The sequence below is a fragment of the Boleophthalmus pectinirostris genome, unplaced genomic scaffold (assembly GCF_026225935.1).
Source record: "Boleophthalmus pectinirostris isolate CB_2022bp ecotype Guang Dong unplaced genomic scaffold, ASM2622593v1 HiC_scaffold_23, whole genome shotgun sequence".
Lineage (NCBI taxonomy): Eukaryota > Metazoa > Chordata > Actinopteri > Gobiiformes > Gobiidae > Boleophthalmus > Boleophthalmus pectinirostris.
Window position 1 is genome coordinate 23,333,515 of NW_026571207.1, and position 19,736 is coordinate 23,353,250.

The window sequence follows — 19,736 nt, forward strand, 5'->3', positions numbered from 1 at the left end:
CTTAATTTATAAGCAGGTTTGAGAGACCATAACTTCATAAAAAGTAGAGCTAATAAGATGAAAATTTGAATTTGTATTATTGTAGTTTCTTGGTCATAGATTCTCAATCTGTTGTCAAATATCGGGTATCTTTATTAAAATCTCACATTTGGTTGCCGTTTTTCAAATTTACAAACTAACTGTTGAACCTGAATATTTGAGAGAATGACCATTTCTGACAGCAATCTCACACTATTTTGAGCTTTCGTGTGGATGGTGTAGAGCCCCAGATATGGTCTCAGACCAAATGTGACCTTTTTGGTCCCTTCTTTGGACCCTCGGTTCCCCATGTGTGCACAGTTAGATGTTGATAACATTTTTACTCAAGAAACTTTGGCATATTCTGATTAGTTTAAAGTAATAAAAACATCTACTAATAACTTCCTTCAATTCAAACGGAATTTTGAAAATGAGCTCTCATAGGTGATTTTTGGTGGCGCTTAGGTACTTTTCCACCTGCGAGAAAGGTTCAGTTACCTTTAACAGCCTTAAACAATAATTGTTTGTTATAAGGGGAGACAATTGGAGATTATTTGTGATGGTTTTAGTGACACAGTAAAATGCTTCGCTGCAAGAGCCAGTCTTCAGACAACTGACAGCAATCAAATATTGACTGCACCCCAGATGTTTGAGTGGGCTTCACAAAACATAAAGAATGTAAAGTTTTTCTTTACAAGCTCTAAATACATTACAAACCATGAACTTACTTTCAAGGCAAGGCAAAGACTGTGAATGGTAGTAGATCACACCACAGTTTCATTCCAATATCAAATGGTAACTTAGAAATGAGGAGAATATCTCAAGATAATTTATGTACTAAAGTGTCAGTTTCTGAAATCCAAAATGAGATTGAGCCAGATATCCCTCTGTACCAGCTAGGTCAATACAGTGCATGTATTTATGACATCAGGTGGTTCACTGGGAATATTTCAGAGTGTTCAGATGAACATGGTGATGTCTATGTGAGATTCATGAATGAAGATGACAGAATCCTCATCTGCCCTCCTGAACATCATCAAAACCATGCTGAGTTAAATTTCAGCACATCATCTGTTGTATTAAGACACATTCAGAGAAGAAGACCACAAAATTATTGCCTTGACACTGCAGATTATGACAGGATCCAAACATTACTTCTAAAGTTCATTAGTTGTTAGGAACACTAGTATGCAAGATATCAATACACATGATCTACATATAGGTGCCACCAAAATGGGCAGATTTTTACAGTATGTTGGTATTTTCTGCTGAGGTTGTTTTTCACACTGAATTTTTAAAATGTAATTTCTAGTTGAACAAATAACAGACCAGATCACTGTATTTTTGTGTCAGTATCAAATTTTCTTGTTAATGTTACTGCCATCTTGTAATATTTTTGTGCAAATTTATACACATATGGTGGAACTGAAAGCCATGGTTATAGACTCACAGAGACTTTGTGATTTAACAGGCAATGGGTATTCCAATTGTAATTTGCCTTTGATCAGTTTCCATGGATAATATCTCAACTTCTGTTGCTTTACTTATACACCATGAAAACCTGTTTCTTTGTGAGATAACAAATGATCTTTCTCAAATAAAAATAGAATAAATAATGCAAACAAACCTTTTTCATAATTTTGTACAGAGTTAATAGTTGAATTTTCTCAATGGATTAATGACACTTTTCCAAGCAATGTACCACAAATAATCTCCAATTTTCTTCCCTTATAACAAGCAAATTGTATTTAGATCTATTAAAGCCTGCTATTGAACCTTGCTTGCAGGTGGAAAAGAACCTAAGCTCCACCAAAAATGACCCATGAGAGCTAATTTTCAAAAATTCCATTTAAAATGAAAGAAGTTAATAGTAGGTGTTTTTTTTTTACTTTAAACTACTCATAATATGCCAAAGTTTCTCTGGTAATTTTTTTTATAAATATCTAACTGTGCCCACATGGGGACCTGAGGGTCCAAAAAAGGGGCCAAAAAGATCATATTTGGTCTGTGACCATATTAGGGGCTCTACACCATCCACATGAAAGCTCAAAATTGTGTGAAATTGCTGTTAAAAACAGTCATTCTCTCAAATATTCAGGTTCAACAGGTAGTTTGTAAATATCTGCTTTGAGTAAATAGATCTTGAACCTCAAAAATTGAAAAAAAATAAAATAAAATTTAGTGGCAACCAAATGTGAGATTTTGGGGGCCCACAGCACCCTCCTTAATAAAGATACCCAATATTTGACAGACTCCGAATCTATCTAAGATTCAGAATCTATGACCAAAAATCTATAATAATTAGGGCCGGGCATGTTAACGCGTTAACTTTGCGTTAACCAATTAAGTCATTAACGCCGACAATTATTTTAACGCCGTTAACGCAGTTTTTTATTATTTATTTATTAATTTTATTGTAAACGTCTGTTTCTCACTGGCTTTTATTTTGAAAAAGTCCACCGCGAGCGTTTCTTTAAGTTTGACGTCTTTTCTTGACACTTTTTTCACTTTTTTTTTCCGGCCACGAGTTCGGCCGCGGGCTCCAGCCGTGTGCTCTGAGCTGAGCTTGTTTCTTTAGTTCAGTGCTGGAGTCACTGATTTACCCAGATACCATTGGAAGAAAAAATGTGATTGGTCCATTTCCATTCCATTATATTAACCCTTTGTTTCCCAAGAAATATCAGTCCAAGTTTATAACACAGATCTAGAAATTAGTACTAGTGTAGTGTTTATTACTCACGGCATAAAAAAATATTCATTAAATATATTAGTAGTACAAAAATCCATTCAAATTTTTTTCTTGAGCCTTCAATGCTATTTACACAACAAATGTATGCCTCTTTCGTTTACATTTCCAATAAAAGTGCGCTATACTCTACTTTTTAATTCATTAATTGGTTTTGCGTATAGCATGTGATTAATCGCGATTAAAAAAATATATTTTTGCCCAGCCCTAATAATAATACAAATTCTTAGCTTCCTAGCTCTATTTTATATTTTTTTTTATGAAGTTATGGTCTCTCAAACATGCTTCTGAAAAAGTGAGCATGACCCCAAAATTTCAATGGGCCATAACTCAGGAACGACTGAAGGGATTGAGCTAAAATTTGAGATTCTTACATTTGGTGATTTTAGAAATTTTTTGAAATGTTTTCAGCCAAATATGAAATGGCTCATAGGGGAGATTCCTTGAAAATGGCTGATTTCATACAGACTGACCCTGTAGGAAGTTCATGGAGTAGGCTTCCTCCAGAGGCTCCCTTTCCTTGGCTGCCAGTTATCCCTACTAAAAACATGTACAATTGCATTTGGAGTTTCAAAGTGTCAGTGGAGGTAAATATTTACAGATTTGTCCAGTGCTAAGTGAGACAGTAACATCTTTTTGTAACTTTAAACACTATTGGAATAGAGGAACAGCTTCCAGACCTTGATCTGTGAATGACATATTCATAGTTGCCCAGCAATGTAACTCACTGAAAACCAACATGCACAACTTTATTATAAATTGTTTATTTCTCACACTTGGGAAAGTAGAAGGGACATTTATATAGAGTAAAATAAATTATCATCCCCCAGGGTGCTTATGAGATGCAGAAAGACAATCAACAATGTACAGCGTGGCATTGGCTCAGGCAGTGGGAACAGTGTGATCTTAAACATAATAAAGTGCATGGTGAACATGCAGACTAAAAGAATCTGATATGACTTGGTAGAAATATAAAGAAAAAAACAGCATGAATTCAAAATACTCCACATCAGCTGATGAAAAGCAGTGAATTAATAATTTACCCCAGTCTGTGAGATACTATATAAATATAGAAAACTCAAGTTTGTTCTCATACATAGCATGCATCCCAAAAACACCACACAGCTGGCCCAGATACAGACATGCAATAAACAAAGCAAGATACAGTACAACTGTAGTAAGCATAATACAGTCAAACATTTTAGTTTCACCATTTTCAGCTGAAGGCACTTGTGGCCTGAACATGTTTGTAATTGTCTTTTTAGTCTGAATAATACATTTCAACACAAATCTTGGCATATTTGAACGTATGATTTGGCGACAGGCCTATGCCATAAAACTGGCCTAAACATTGCCTTTAATGCACTTAGTAGGGTAATGATCAAGACATAAAATAAATTGATTATTTTGTAGCATTGACTGACAGCATATAGTCACAAGACTGCAGTCTGACATTGCATAGATATTTTGAACCATAAACAAAGATTATGACATCCTACATGGAGGATTAGACTGATACTCATTTGTGCACTGTAATTTAGAAACAAGAGTCCATAAACACCTATCTCAGCTATTACACACACCCAACCTTCAAAATACTGCAGATAAAACAAACAACCTGATAAATGTTCAGAGATTTAGATTGGGCAACTTTTTAAATCAAAATAATTTTTTTAAGTGTTCTCAAATGTGGCATGACATAAATCCCAAATGTCTTCTTTGGCTGTTGCTTTCATTTCCTTTTCATGTACTTAAAACCTGCTACTGATTTTGTTCAGCACCTTGAAGGCTTTGAGGCTCAGGTGAAACATCCACACATTGTCTTTGATGAGTCAAGCCTCGTCGACTGTTACTCCGCCTCCTCTGTCCTGGAGAGCGAAAGGGACTGCCTGGGAGCTACAAGAAAACAATGATTATACTGTATCTAGTCTCTCTAGTTCCTGTATTTAGTCTAGCAGAAACTTGATGTTTTTAAACCTTTACCTTCTCACTTCCTGGCTGGTCATCATCTAGCTCACTAATAGACTGCATAAGAGAGAAGAGGTTCATCCTGCCACTGCGATTAACACTAGGGATGACCTTAAAGATAAACAAATTATATTTGCATAATGTCAAAATACACAACACTAAACACTTTGTTCACATGCAACCTAAAATCTGATTATTTGATATTAAATGACATGTAAACCACAAAATCTAGTGAGGACTCAGATGGACCATGATCAGAAATAAATTTTGATGATTTTGCAGTTTACATGTCAATTTAATTGTCTTATAACTCAAAAAATCTGACAATGATTTGATTTTGAGTGTATGTTCAACTGCAGCCACTGAAATATTTTAATACTATTTAATCATATCCATAGTTATGCATAGTTACCTTGTCAGGCTCACTGACTGTGATGGCAGGGCTAGTGCCTGAAGTGTCATTTTCTGTAGACTCCGGAGTGTTTGAACTGTTACCATAATCTTGAAAAACCTACAAAATAAAAAATAAATAAATACTATTTACATATTATAAAAGTAAGTGATGACAGTAGATTATGTAGATTATGGCACACACCTCTTCATTGTCTTCATCTGAACAGCTTGAATCGTCTTCCTCACCGCTGTCTACATCATCTTCCTCAACACCCTCATCTTCGTCTCCCTCTCCTTGGTTTTGCTGCACTTTCTTTGCCTCTTTGGCAATAGATTTTTGCCTTTGGTCTTTTGATTTCCTTCTCCAAAGAGTGCTGTGACGCTGTTGGCTACAATACACAATTTATAATGTAAAATTATGATTATATGACAATTAAAACTGTAAAACTACATAATAAAAGTTTTATCTTTCATTATTCCTTTAGTTTTACCTTGCACTGAGGATGCCGCTATAGGTATGTAGTTGCTTCATAAAGCCTTCGTTGGGTTTGATAATGGACCGTCGTTCTTTGACATAGGCCAGTGCGTCATCTAGAGCCCATCGATACTGCTTCATGGCATAAGCAATCACAGTGGAAGCAGAGCGGGATATTCCCATTTTACAGTGTACAAACACTGCCTGTCCACTTTTTCTGTCAATATTAAAAATAAAAACAATTCTGACTGAAGTTGATTGAAAAGTTGCAGCTGCAATATTTCAAAATGCGCAAGTGTATATTTTTAGACCATTCACTCCCAAAAGCATTCACTCTGGATAATCTAATAACAAAATCTAATAATAAATGTAAATTTAATAATACTTTGTGGGTAATTAAAGGTTAGTGATTATTCACATTTCTCTCTTTGAACAAGAACCCACAACTTGCTGGGAACTAGAACTTTAGCTGCTCCGCCACACATTGACATTGTTATCAATTTCATAATGATTATAAAAGCACATTATTGTCACACTTCACTAGACTGTCATTCAGGCCCATGGTACCGGTTGTGGTCTGTGGAGTTTCATACCTGGCATTGTTGATAAAGTTATATGTATCAGACCAGTGCGACAGCAGGTCAGTTTCCTCTACGTCATACACTCTGATGTTCATATAAGTGAATGATGCAGGAAAGAAGTTGTCAATTTCTCTGGTCACATTCAGAATGTACCCAACACTGAAACCACATAACACGACTCAGTATTGACAGAGCAAACACATATCTCACATTTTTATGGTGTCAAGCAAATAACTGCAAGAAAAATATCACTGACTTGTTTTTCTGCAGCTCTTCAAAGTTTGCTGCATTCCACTCAGAGCCCTGAGTGTAAAAAAAAAAAAAAAAAAAAAGTCGTACAAAGTTTCAGGGTAATTATAAAGGCCTAATCTTCCCTATCACTCTCAAAACAGATGCCCCACAAAAAGGGAAGTCACATCACATGAGTGCATCCTGGCGAAACACCATTTCCGTCCATTTGACAAAAACTGACATCTATATGTAAGCATTCTAACATAATGTATTTAGTCAACAAAAACATAACTTACTAAATAAAGGTAGTCAAAGATTTGAGAGGGTTTGTCCATCTGAGCCAGGGTGACAAGGATTTCATTGTCAATGTACTCTTTGAAGGGTCTGATGTCGAAGCCAACTTTGGTGCTGAGAGCATTATGTATCTGTAGTAATGAATAAAGAGGTCATATAAACTTAAATTTTCATATAGAATTGACTCATTAAATATATAACTTTGCTTTACAACTTTACGATTGCTTTTTTTCTCATGTTGAACATTTTTACATGCTCAGGCATGTTTGGGGGAAAGGAACTATCTAGATAGTCAGGCATTCACATTTAGTATGCCTAGGGACAATACAGACCTATGGCACATATATATATTTTACAGTAGTTGGAGTAGCAGAACTCACATGACAAAATACATACAACCAAGAAGCAATTTCCCATGTCTGAATCTTAAAAAGCTTTGAATTACATTACTATAATATATTGTGTGTTCACCATTCGACATGTGAGGTTGTCCAGGTCTTCAGTCATCATGATCTCTCTGAGGTGATCCTTGATGAGCTTCTCTTTGCAAAGTCTGTCTTCATTACTATAAAACCAAGACATGTGTTTAAAAATAAAATAGTGTCTTATGTTTTTTTGAGTAAATATTTTCTTGCAATAGGCAGACATTGTAAATAAAGAGAAAATAGATAAGAGTACATACATACATACATACACACACGCACACACACATATATACATATATATACATATACATATATATGTCATGGCATGTATATGTCATGCGAAGTGCAAATGCACATTTAACAATGACAAGAAATTATCTGTTTTCCATTCTGGTCAGGACAAGTGGGAGGCCACTTGCACAGGTTGCGAGGTGAGAGTAGTTCGATATCGAGGCCCCACCCGTAAGGTGTCCGGGTTTTCACAAATGGAAATATGGTCACCCAAATATATATATATATATATATATATATATATATATATATATATATATATATATATATATATATATATATATATTTCTGTATAAGTTTTCTTCACAAAAAAGTAGAGAATCATCAAAACCTTTCACACACACTTTAATAAACCTTTGTACAAAACATTAGACACAGGAAATTACGGGGAAGAGGAGGCAGAGTAAAACATGTCAAAAAATGCAGAGACAAACCAATAACTGAAATTGTGAGTCACCTTGATCCACTGCTATCTTTCCTGACTGACTCCAGGTCATCCATTGCCTCCCATTCATTTAGACAGAACCGATCAGACTCAATGTGCCGCTGGTAATGATCGGCCCACTCCAGCCCATTTCCCGGGATCAGCGCTGCGTTCACTGCCCGCTCACAGCATCCGTGCAACGCCTGCAGCACAGACCTTACAGTCGTCAGAAGGAGACAGATGTTAAAAAACATTATTACATAGATTCAATCAGAGACAAATACACTAGATTTGAAACTAAGGAAAATTGAAGCTCACCACATAGTTTGCATTGACACTGGTTTGAATATTCTGGTTTCCACAGCTGAAGCTACGCTAAAACCACTGAGAAAAGAAGATGACATAGTTTAAGAGGAAAAATAATTTTTTCATTTCATCTTTATTCCGGACTCATGGTCCATTTTTAAAACAGACAAGGACAGTGGCAATACAAAACAATAAACATTTATATTTTTAAAAGACAGCCATACCAGTGTTGGACTGATATCGAATTACACTGAATGTCAAATTTGTGACATTATTATTTCGTTGTCTGATTTGTTCAGTCTGCAAATAAAACTGTACATTAAAGTTCTTAGTGCAGATTGCAGAGTGTTCACTCGTGCAGTAACAAACATTTCAGTTGCACTCGTCCATCGTGGCTTCCTCAAAAGCACCCACAAAGCGTCACTGTAGGCGACCTACAGTTACCATAATGCATAATAACAAGAAATACTGGAAGTCAAGTCTTTTTAAAATCACTGTGCACTGAATATGCAAATAACTGGATAATTGGCACATAGGTAGGTGTGATTTTGGCAGAAGCGACAAGAGCAGAGCATGATAAAACCACTCTATTAGCCCAGAGCAGTAAACCTACTACGGCCTCTAATAGATTGTGATTGCGCATTGTGTTCAGTTCAGCCACAATCTATTGTTCACAATATAAGTAAAACATATGACATGAGATAATGTTGATAGCAATAGCAATAACAACTATAAGTTCTTTGGGACTGTTGCTTATGAACTTAAATTTAATACAGGACTACTGGCCACAATTGTGTCATTACTAAACCAAAACTAAACCAGCACAAAAAGTTATATGAGGACTATAATTGTCAATTAGTGTGACACAAAATGGAGAAATGGACAAAGTGTTATATAAGAGTTTACATGAGTGATGGGACAGCTGTAATTTATGAGCAATGATTCAGCTGGATAAAAAGCACATTATACATAAATTTTTTCACTGGCCAGAGTCCCAGACAGTAGGCTCTACCATCTGTGCTGCACCCTGAGAAAAAATAATTTGAAATTCCTTATTCTCACCCATCTCCGTCCAAGTACACCTGCGTGTCACTCCATATGGGCAGAACCAGGCCGATGGTGCACTGATCGCTGCAACAAGCCAGAAAGTAAAATAATAGTGGTATGAAAAATGCAAAGACTGTATAAAGAAGTGGCCAATCAAATGAAGCTCAATGAGACTATATAAGTTATATGGGAGAGCCAGTTCCATATTAGGAACAAAAATTTATTTATGGACTAAATAGCTGCATAAAAACACCTGGATCATGTAGAGCGGGTTAATACAGACATTTTAAATCCAAAATGAGAAACCTGACAAAAACAGTTTTCTCAATACAAAGTCAATTGGAGCTGGAGTCGATGGAGCCAGAAGTGCTCCGATACTCACTTCCTATTTGTAATCTGGCAGCTAGCGGCTTAGATAGGTCCATTATATACCCTCTATGGTCAAATGTGAATATATAATTAGCATGAATGTGTCTTGGCTTTACCTATCTGCATTGGGGAAGTCCATGCCCAGAAGAATGCTTTCGTCTTTGTTTCCCAGAGTGGACACAATGATCAGGTACCTCACTCTAACAGGGTTAACAGACTCCAGCTGCACAGCCTGAGAGCAGAAGAGGCCAGCGACGGTGATCCAAATTATATAGAGAAAATGCTCAAAAATGCAGAACTAAAGCATGCCTTGGTTTAAAAATGCAAGAATTAACAGTTAACTAAAATATTTAAATCTGAATATAATAAGCAATTTCCCCTTTTCTGATGTTTAGTCATGGGAGTTTGTATTCAGTTGTACAGAAAGGCGGTAGTCCTTTAGTCTTTTTGACCAACTTATCATATTATAATTTTTTTATTTGGATTTATGTGTCCAACAGCAGAAAGGAGAAAGCATGGAGTGAGTTAGTTGGAGTTTTTTGGAGTGACTGTACAGTTTAATCTGCCTTTTCACTTAAGAAGATGTTGTTTGCTAATACTTCTTTAGAGCCTAATAATTTTGAGAGCTTTTACCAGCATCAAGCATTGCCCTAATTAGTCAAATAATTGATTCACAGAGCATGCCTTTAGTCAACCAAGAATTCCTTTAGCTGACTGCTACATGGCTCCCATAATGTACTTTATACGGCATATTTTACCAGTTTAATGGTGTCCTCTGGTCGGAGCAGCTCAACCATTGCATGCAGTTGTTTGTGTCGTGCATTTGACACTTTGTCATTCTGTTTTGTTGGAGAAGTGAGAGGAGGAGATGAATCCCCTTCACTCGGCTCATCTTCGATCAGAAGGACAGCACCCTTTACTAGGGCAAAGCTCTCCCTACAATCAATAAGAACATGTATTTTTTTTAATGCATTTTGTAAAGAGAATCTGTAAAAAATAGTACCTTTTTTGAAGCCTCCCTCTTCTTTGGAAAGTGTCATCCTAAAAAAAAGTAAAGATGATAATAATATAATTATGATCTAAAATGAATAGAAAGAAATAAGATATTAATACCACAGGAGAAGAATAGGACAATACATAGGGATTCACTGTGCACTTCATGAAACAAATAAAAGAGGTAGAAATGAAGAGAACACAAAGCGTTAGAGTGAGAAAGACAGGCATTTAAATAGCTGTAGTAACAAGAGCTTAAAGAAAGGGACACTCGAGACAGTAATATTACCTGTTACACAACTGACAAGTCCAGACAGAGTGAAGGAACAAAATGAAGAGGAGAGGAGAGGGGCCTGGAGAGGCAACAAAATGATATAGAAAAGAAAGCAGAAAAAATGTTATGCAGATGAGTAGATTCAATAAGGAAATTGAAAATGTGGACAAGTATGAAACTGGAGATGGGTTTTTTGTTGTTTGTAATAACAAGGCAAGTGAATGAATTGAGAAGCAGAGATAGATCATTGGTTAAACAGCTAAACACCATGAGATACAATCATTCCCTGACACGGCTGAGCTTGGGATAGCCACATATAACATTCCTTTGTATGCTATTTGTTCACAGCCAGGTCAGAACAAACAATCTCTTATCTGGTGTTAAAATCAATAAAAGCCATATTGGAGAACACATAGATTTGCATGAATTAAGTTATTTTAAATTGCATCATATAGTATCTGAAAATGACATCCACTAACACCTTATTTGTTATTGTGAGAAATTAAGTGTATTGTAACAGATTTGATAGCAATTCACATATCATTAAAATCTGATCAATTGAATGTGACAGTGATAACATAATTAGCTGCTTGGATCAGGTCCAAACTTTCACTTGTTTTTGTTTTAGTTGGGTTAGTGACTCCCATTATTTAAGTATAATATGACCTAAGATTGCATGTGTTTTCGGGAATTTTAATGACTGCCCTAACATGGGTCTACTCTCCAAAGAACAACCCCGGATAAATGTGGGCAGATAAGAAGAGGTATGAACTCACTGGAGATGTGGAAATGGATGGGGTCCGGTGCAGAGTCAACAGAGCCATAGCACAGTCCCAGTCTCTGTGCACAAACCCTGCAGTGGTGAACAGGCCCAGACAAGACCTGCAGGTTCCACAGCTCCTGGAGCGACGAGGCGGGTCGCTCCCTCTGAAATACACATGGACAGATTTTTCGAGAGTCTTAGAAGTGTGGTAATGATAGTGACCATAATCATATAGGGACACATACTACTCCAAAAGAGCTACATAAAGGTTAGGGATGCCTTCTTTAGGTTTTTAACTAGTAAGACATGACTCATACAAGGGACTTTTAGATCTACTTTACATTCACATGACAAGTCAATCTCGTTAATGTAAATGTAGAGAAATAAAGTCCATACCTAATGTTACATAATTTACAACTAAAAGGAGTGTCCAGTTGAAATATAGTCCAAGGCGGCTTAATAACTGTCCTCCTTCCTAATAAGGCTTTAATGTGGTTACTTGAGACTCTTGGGGATGATGTCAAAAACCAAACTCAAATGTATTATTCCAGTGTAAGTAACACTGTGTAAATGACTGTATCGAACACTGAATTTTTTTTTTCTCCACAGGCGAATAAACATACCATATCGAGCAAGTATATCATGTAATGAGTTGAAAACAAACAATTATATCACTGACTGTATAAAGATCGACTGCATGTCACCAGGACTGCTTAGAGTAAAGCTAATAGCCGCTGGAGACACGAGGATAATAAAGTACAGGGTGGCGCAAATCCTACCTTTAATAGTCCTCTTTAATAATCCGTGCGACGGGGGGAGCAGCTCATATGTCATGCACTCGTTTTCAAAAGCTCGAGATCTTACATTTTCTGCGCAAAGCCAAAGCGAGAACGGGCTGGGCAGAGCTTCAGCAGCAACAAGGAAAATGCAGACGACTACGAGACTGACGTCATGTGCGGACTGCCCAGAGGCCAGCAGAGAAAGTCCACTTCTTCTTACAGTCATAATTGATTACTGACTGTAATGATTATCAACTATTAAATAGAGCTTTTAGTCAGCTACATTTGTTAATAGCACTCTTTCTTATTACTTATTCATGACTGTTTTGTTTATTATTCCATTCACTAAAACATGAAAATCGTGCAAACCATAGACTGTATAATTTTAAGGCGTGTTTTATATAGTTAATGAATATGCTATGCTATAAGTGAATTATGATTCCAGATTGATAAATACATGACTTAACTGTGTATAAAAATAAAAGTAAACGTATGTTATCTTTTAATTTAATATTAAATAAAATAATAATCATCGTGTGACTGATTATGTTATCATCCAGTTGCTTCATTAATTTGCAGACAGTATGTTTGCACTCAGTCTGTGCATTAATAAACGCGCATGCGCTGTGCTGTTCACCAACTACTTCCTGTGATATGAGCTGCATTCGTTTTGCCCTTTTCACTTTTGCAGACTTGTGAAGTACATTCATTCATTGTCGCTGTGCAGATACAGACACTAAAGAGGTTTCTGAAGCGGTATGCAAAAAGTTGGCAAAATGATGAGGGTTTTCGTGACAAGACGTATTCCGCCAGAGGGAATGCAAATCCTCTCCTCGGCGGGAGTGTGAGTACTTTTTGTTTATTCATTAACTAATAATGCTAACTAAAAATTCGCTCTACTTAAGTGAGCGTTATAATCAGTCACATCGGTAATCAGTTCACCCATGATCTTCATCTGTGTCAAAAAAAAATTTTGCTCATGTGCTTATCTTAGCATTGGTCCTTACTTCTGTGTCTCCATGGTAACAGATGTGAGACGTGTGTGTGGGACAGTGATGAGCCGGTGCCCAGGACAGAGCTGCTCAAAGGGGTGCAAGGAGCTGCGGGGATCCTGTGTCTACTGTCCGATAAGATAGATGCTGAAGTACTGAATGCAGCAGGTACAAGAGGCTTTCAAATATATATATAAAAAAATATATATATATAGTTTTAAAAATTTATGACTGCTCTTTGGTCATTGTGGCTCTTCTTGTGGCTTACAATGTAGTAGTTTAGCTAGAATTAAATTTTCAGCTACTTTTGAATGTGTTCCATGTGCTCATTCACATACATCAATCAAATTATTTGGATTAATCTGATATACGAACAATATATGGGTTAAAATATATACCGACTTGATGGTGTCAGGCAAGCTTCTTCTACTAAAATTAATGTATGCTCGAAATCCAACTGGTCCGTGAAAGTGAAAGTCTAAGTAGCAAAAACAAAATTTTAGCTTTTGGCTTATTGCCTTAGCTAGTGGTAATATAAAGCTCTGAATGTGTGACGGACTTTTTTCAGGACCTAACCTTAAGGTGATCAGCACCCTTTCTGTTGGTTTTGACCACTTGGCAATTGATGAGATAAAAAAACGGTAGGTGTTCATCATGTAATAATAAGTAGTGCTAAATGCTAAACATGCTATGTTTTGTCTTCTATTAAAAGTGGCATTCGTGTTGGATACACTCCTGATGTGTTGACAGATGCTACAGCAGAACTGACTGTAGCACTGCTGTTGGCCACTGCACGTAGATTACCAGAGGGAGTGGAGGAGGTCAAAAAGTCAGTCCCAGAACGTTACATATTTACCCTAATCAGCTCTTGTTTTCATGGTGGGTGACCCAGTTTAAATGAATATCATTTTCCTCTTTTTGCTTTTTAGTGGAGGCTGGAGTACGTGGAAACCCCTTTGGCTCTGTGGTTATGGTCTGTCTGGCAGTACAGTAGGAATCATTGGACTTGGACGCATTGGTTGGTTTAATTCTCAAATTTTTATATATAATTAATTTGTATATTTTTTATTGCAGTGTAATTGTAATAAAGCAAACAATGTCAAACCAAGTACAAAGAGGTCATGCACACTACTGTGTATCAAAACAAGGCCTGACTGAATTTTTTACTTGATTTGCTGTGAGGAAATTGAAAGAATTGGGGCTGCCTTTCTGCATTGTTTTTTTTTTTTTTTTTCTCGCCTTGCCCTAGAGGAACATTGCTAAAATAATACCTCATTTTGTTTGCATTGGCCTCATGGAATCAAGGTTTTCAAACACAATTTTACTTTTCAATTATCTTACTTTCCATTTATTCTAGGAATGGCAATTGCACAGAGACTTATGCCTTTTGGCGTAAAACGACTTTTATATACTGGTAGAACTGCAAAGCCCAATGCTGCCGAGGTCAATGGAGAATTTGGTATGAACAAAGACAAAATGAGGCTGTTTTCAGCTCATCTACCGGTAATTAGACTAACAACAATGCATACGTGTATATTCCTAGTGCCACTGGATGTGCTCCTTTCCGAGTGTGACTTCGTAGTCCTATCCTGCTCACTGACCCCTGAAACCCAGGGCCTGTGTGATAAGGCCTTCTTCAGTAAGATGAAAGATACTGCTGTCTTTATCAATACAAGCAGGTAGGCTTATTTCAACATTATGGAAACATTAAGTACACAAATGAGTGTAATATGTTTCAGAGGAGCTGTGGTGAATCAGGAGGACCTATATGAAGCTTTGAAGAATGGACAAATCGCTGCAGCTGGTTTGGATGTTACTACTCCAGAACCTCTTCCAACAAACCACCCACTCCTCACACTCAAGAACTGTGGTACGCTGTATTTAACGCTCTTTGTCTACTTAAAAAAAATACATTCTGTTCTTCAACATTAAGGTCTGACTTATCTCTCCCCTACCCCTTCTTGTTTACAGTGGTGTTGCCACACATTGGTAGTGCCACCTACTCCACAAGAGGCATCATGTCATCCCTTGCAGCTCGCAACCTTTTGGCTGGTTTACAAGGCACTGATATGCCGAGTGAACTAAAGGTTTAGGGCTTATTTCTGTGGTGTACTCAAATTGGAGAGCTCAGCTCTGTGGCAAAATTACCAACAAATACTATGTACTGCAAAGGTGTAGTGTATAACATAACATAGCATTTCATGATTTTTATGTACTTATTTATTAGCAATAACCTTCAAAGATATTACTTATTAAATCAAACTGACCTACATATTAACTGCACTTAATACATTTACAAAAAAATACAACAATACAGTATTTTCTAATACAGCAAAAATAGTATTTATTCTGATTATTTTATTGTATGTATTATTCATTCACTTACCTGAGGGCAGTAAGCTACAACCACCCTCAAGTACACTTATAGATCTGATCTAGTCACTTCCAATTATTCCCACACCACATTAATTTGTAGGCAAAAGTGGTGTCCAAAATCTACCACAAAACACTCCAACACAGTTTAAGTTAGGACAATATAATGTTTTTTGAAACATGATAATAAATAAATGTTTTTTTGGCAAACGGGTTTTAATTGGCTTTCTTTTACGCTGGAAGTGAGTCGGAGAAGGCTTGGTCATCTTTCCAGTTTTGGCATGAGTTCTTGGTGTGCTTATAAAGATGTGAGGACTGACTAAACCGTTTTCCGCACTTGGCACAGGGGTAGGGCTTCTCTCCTGTGTGAACACGGATGTGTTTTTTACAGTCGGTCAGATTCATAAAGGTTTTACAACAGATTTTGCAGGCATACTTTTTGTCCCCTTCAACCAAGAGCACATGGTCTTCAGTTGCTGCTTTCTTACACTTGGACATAACATCTTCTGATGCTCTGGTAAGAGACGGCCGCTCTGCAGTCTCCCCTGAAGGATCAGAAGTGACTTCAGATTCAGGAGGCACTTTTGGAGCAATGCGACGGAAACCTGTCACCCCAGAGCTTCCACCTGCCCTGCTCTTAACACTGGGGGAGGGCTGAATCACAGACGCCTCCAAGGTGAGTCCAGGACCCAGACTGCTCAGGTACCCTGTCAGAGGATTTGGGGCTGGCTGTAGGATAAGTGTATCAGTGAATCCACTTGACTGAGTTGGTAGAAGCTGCTGCAGAGGAACAGAGGTTACTGGAAAAGCCAGAGAGGGATCTGATGATTGTGTTGATGAGGAATTAGATTGGTCTCCATTTTGACACAAACTGCTGTCCATAGGTATAGTAGCGTCGCTGGCAGCTGCAGCTGCAGTGGCAGCAGCTGTCAGACTAGCTAGACTGTCCTCCTCTAGAGCTCCCATAACACTTTCAGTGGTAGGATTAAGAAAACAAGAAAATGCTAGGTCAGACAAACTGTCAAGGCCAACTGGATCATCCTCTGTGTCTCCGCTGTCTTTGTCTACATCACTGTTGAGGCTTGTGCAAAGATGAGATCCTAAAATACTTTCATCAACCTCAGTTGTTGACATTTTGTCAACACTGGGTTGGTTTGGAGAGGCCTGTGCCAAACACTGCAATGTGTTATCTGTAACAGGTTTTAATTCTGGAGAGTTCATGTTTTCTCTTTTCACCTCAACCATTGTGATCATGGGAGCCTCCTCCACACTGTCTTCTCCCACTTTAACTTTCACTTCATTGTCTCTATCATTTCCATTAATCTTATCCCAGTTACAGATATCTACAAAGCTGCTGTCTGACTGACTTGGCAGCTGAATCTCTTCAGACTCTCCTTTAGTTGCTTCATATTTTTCCTCAACCTCATCTTCCTCTTCACCTGGACTTTCCCAGAGTCTCTCAGGCAATCTGAGGCTATCAGGCGACAGCAAGTCCTCTCCATTATCCTCTGCACTGAGTAGACTCATGCTCACAGTGGGAGAACACTCTCTATACGTTTCCCCAGGCCCAGTGTAAGGTTTCTTTCTGACGCACAGTATCTCATCCTTAGATTTTCTCTTGTGTCTGGATGAAGGTGCTGTTTTGTCTTCAGCCTCTCCAGACTGGCTCACCTCTACTACTGCATCCTCCTCTGAGTCCTCCTCCAACCCAGATGTGACTTGCTGGTACATGGATGCTCGTTTTTGCTGGGAGCTATTAGAAGTCTGCACTGATCTCCAGCCCCTAGGTGGTGCAGAGGGGAAGTTTTTCTTTGACAAGTGTAACTTGCAGGCTTTGACTACAGCATTAAGATGAAGATATGAGGCTGCCAACAATACATCCATAACATTTGAGCTCCCCAGTGATAACGTAGAGGTGTATATCATATCTAATAACGTAGAAAAAGCCTCGGGTGTAACCACTTCAGGATCTAGCTCCATCATACTTGGACCACCACACTCACTCTTATTAGTGCTAGGGCCCCCTGCTTCATCTCCGCTGTCATTTGAACTGAGTAGTGCCCTGAAGTGAGAACTGCTGGCGGCCAGTATGGCGCGGTGAGCCTGGAAAGTCTGGCCTCCAACCAGCACCACACAGTCGCATAGCTGGGCATGGAGACGCTGGTAGTTGAGCTGGCGGAAAATATACTGGAAATGACTTGGAAAATCCATCTTGAGTCGAGTGAGACGAATAGCGCTAGTGTTAAGATCCTGTGTTTTCTCGTGCGTGATGCTGCTCCGTCCACCTGCTCTTAAATATTACTGGCTATGCACGTTTTGCTCAAAGGCCGGTATTGGGCAGCAAACAGATTGTCCATCGACGTGTACCGCTGGCGAAGTCTGATGAGCTGGAGTATGGGCGGGCCTCGTCCAACAGTTACGCAAAAGGATGCAACATAGTTTCAAGCCTCACGTTCAATTCTTTGTGCCCTCCTCTCTTTTCACGTCTTCATGTACAAGTAGATTGTTGTCTTACTAGACGTGTTGTGTGAAATGCAGACAGCATCTTTTCTAAGCAGTCCCTTTAGCTTCTAGCATTAGTGCCCATTGTGCGGCGGGACGCACTGACAGCTGCTGTCATTGTAGGCTCAGGGCTAACCAACAACGCCCCCTCCAGGTGATGAGATTATATTACAAACATTTTACAAGAGTACAAGACTCAAATATCATTATTTGGTGTTTTAAAAAATAATAATAAAGTATTTAAATTGATTCCACATTATTTTGTTTGCTTTTTTTAAATTCACCAAAGCGATAATGTTTTTTGAATGGTCAGCAAAGTCTTCTTTATAAAGCAAGAAGACCAGCATCCTAGTAATTTTACCTTATTTTACAGAAAACAACACTTTTTAAGGCAAATTAAATATGACATTAATTTAATAGATGACAATCTTAATTTTATGAACAAAAGGCTTAACAAAAACACATGCAAGAAAACTTGATATTCACAACACTGTTTACATTATGCAATTCCTCAGGGTGCTGTGTAAGAGCAACTTTCAGACGTCCTGGAGATGAGTGGTCTTCTGACTCCTTGATGTGGTCCTGGTCCAGACTTCTTGTGAAGAAGATAACACACTCTGAAGAGGGGTAGGGAAGATGTCCTGGTGATCCAGTCATATACTGTCCAGTTTCTTCAGCACATAAGGAGCTGGAAGTACAAAGAGAACAGCCGTAACACTTACGTCAAATACTGCAAGAGATGGAGTGTGTAATTAGGATAGGTGTGATCTTAAAAAGTATTTGTGCTGTTACTGATTTATATCTTAACCTCAACTGGGGTGTCATTTAGCTGCCTTATATTAATATTTTAAGGACAAGTCAAAGCTTTCTGACTGATAATCTAAACACCAAAACAAAAAAGGTACATTTTTATGTAACTGTTGTAAAAAATAAAAAATAAAAATCAACATAAAAACTGTCATCACTAAAACATTATTTGATTATAACATGTGCCACATGTACCCCCTGAATACAGACCAAAACATCAAGATCAGGCTAGAAAAAAAAATTCAAACGTTATATCAAATCTGTGATGTGAATGTCAATGCCTTTGATGATACCAAATGTCCTGTATTTATTAAAATGTACTTGTTTCATACCTCAGAGTCTGAAAAGTATCTAAAACAATATCAAAATCTGTCTTCTTGTTCAATGTCATTTTATGCTACTTACTGGCTCGGAGAAGGGCGACGTAAATAAGAAAGTTTCGTAAAGATGCGATCACGTCTTGTCGCATTTTCTTTTTCATTTCCTCCGGGTCCATCTTAGGTCCCAGTCCCTCTAATTTGAACATTTTCACTGTGATTTGGCCTTGATTCTTGCGTACGTTTAATGAAAATGATTACTGGACGCTCCTGAAGCATGAGGTATCTTAACTAACCGGATATGTGTCCCACTAAAACGGAAGTTATAGTTACGGAAAGCGAAACTGGCCAAACACTGGAAACACGAT

General features: G+C 37.8%; 4 protein-coding genes across 5 annotated transcripts; 1 reads left to right on the forward strand and 3 right to left on the reverse strand.

The window, feature by feature from the left end:
* Positions 1-3,512: 3,512 nt before the first annotated feature.
* si:ch211-203d1.3 (protein phosphatase Slingshot homolog 3) lies at positions 3,513-12,545 on the reverse strand. Of its 2 annotated transcripts, XM_020925358.2 has the most exons (17): positions 12,378-12,545; positions 11,612-11,762; positions 10,572-10,609; positions 10,327-10,504; positions 9,685-9,800; positions 9,215-9,283; positions 8,165-8,230; positions 7,880-8,062; positions 7,178-7,271; positions 6,709-6,837; positions 6,438-6,484; positions 6,194-6,340; positions 5,617-5,817; positions 5,328-5,514; positions 5,145-5,243; positions 4,748-4,843; positions 3,513-4,660 (listed from the first exon to the last, which is right to left on the reverse strand). In XM_020925358.2, exons 2-17 carry the CDS (start codon positions 11,657-11,659, stop codon positions 4,526-4,528), a joined length of 1,833 nt encoding a protein of 610 aa, XP_020781017.1. In that variant the 5' UTR covers positions 11,660-11,762; positions 12,378-12,545; the 3' UTR covers positions 3,513-4,525. The 2 variants fall into 2 exon arrangements, with proteins under 2 accessions (XP_020781017.1, XP_020781016.1); XM_020925357.2 differs by lacking the exon at positions 12,378-12,545 and having other exon boundaries at positions 10,327-10,609; positions 11,612-11,723.
* A 460-nt stretch (positions 12,546-13,005) lies between these two features.
* On the forward strand, positions 13,006-15,952 carry grhpra (glyoxylate reductase/hydroxypyruvate reductase a). Its single transcript, XM_020925401.2, has 9 exons — positions 13,006-13,221; positions 13,407-13,537; positions 13,938-14,010; positions 14,082-14,198; positions 14,299-14,387; positions 14,727-14,828; positions 14,913-15,048; positions 15,109-15,239; positions 15,341-15,952. The coding sequence occupies exons 1-9, from the start codon at positions 13,136-13,138 to the stop codon at positions 15,460-15,462; spliced, it is 987 nt and encodes a 328-aa protein (XP_020781060.1). The 5' UTR covers positions 13,006-13,135; the 3' UTR covers positions 15,463-15,952.
* LOC110160692 (zinc finger and BTB domain-containing protein 5-like) lies at positions 15,950-18,434 on the reverse strand. The gene has a single exon (XM_020925370.2). It carries the CDS (start codon positions 17,951-17,953, stop codon positions 15,974-15,976), a length of 1,980 nt encoding a protein of 659 aa, XP_020781029.1. The 5' UTR covers positions 17,954-18,434; the 3' UTR covers positions 15,950-15,973.
* Positions 18,435-18,640: 206 nt separating this feature from the next.
* Positions 18,641-19,682, reverse strand: tomm5 (translocase of outer mitochondrial membrane 5 homolog (yeast)). The gene is made up of 2 exons (XM_020925408.2): positions 19,457-19,682; positions 18,641-18,932 (listed from the first exon to the last, which is right to left on the reverse strand). The coding sequence occupies exons 1-2, from the start codon at positions 19,575-19,577 to the stop codon at positions 18,898-18,900; spliced, it is 156 nt and encodes a 51-aa protein (XP_020781067.1). The 5' UTR covers positions 19,578-19,682; the 3' UTR covers positions 18,641-18,897.
* Between the last annotated feature and the right edge of the window lie 54 nt (positions 19,683-19,736).

Bases quoted from the DNA above. Each gene is read 5' to 3' on its own strand.
- tomm5 (XM_020925408.2), bottom strand. From the start codon at position 19,577: ATGTTCAAATTAGAGGGACTGGGACCTAAGATGGACCCGGAGGAAATG. The intron at 18,933-19,456 runs GTAAGTAGCATA...TTGTACTTCCAG, and splicing joins CGTCGCCCTTCTCCGAGCCA to CTCCTTATGTGCTGAAGAAA.
- LOC110160692 (XM_020925370.2), bottom strand. From the start codon at position 17,953: ATGGATTTTCCAAGTCATTTCCAGTATATTTTCCGCCAGCTCAACTAC.
- grhpra (XM_020925401.2), top strand. From the start codon at position 13,136: ATGCAAAAAGTTGGCAAAATGATGAGGGTTTTCGTGACAAGACGTATT. The intron at 14,011-14,081 runs GTAGGTGTTCAT...TTCTATTAAAAG, and splicing joins ATTGATGAGATAAAAAAACG to TGGCATTCGTGTTGGATACA. The intron at 15,240-15,340 runs GTACGCTGTATT...TCTTGTTTACAG, and splicing joins CCTCACACTCAAGAACTGTG to TGGTGTTGCCACACATTGGT.
- si:ch211-203d1.3 (XM_020925357.2), bottom strand. From the start codon at position 10,608: ATGACACTTTCCAAAGAAGAGGGAGGCTTCAAAAAAGGTACTATTTTT. The intron at 5,515-5,616 runs GTAAAACTAAAG...TGTGTATTGTAG, and splicing joins AGCGGCATCCTCAGTGCAAG to CCAACAGCGTCACAGCACTC. The intron at 4,844-5,144 runs GTAACTATGCAT...TTTATCTTTAAG, and splicing joins CAGTCAGTGAGCCTGACAAG to GTCATCCCTAGTGTTAATCG.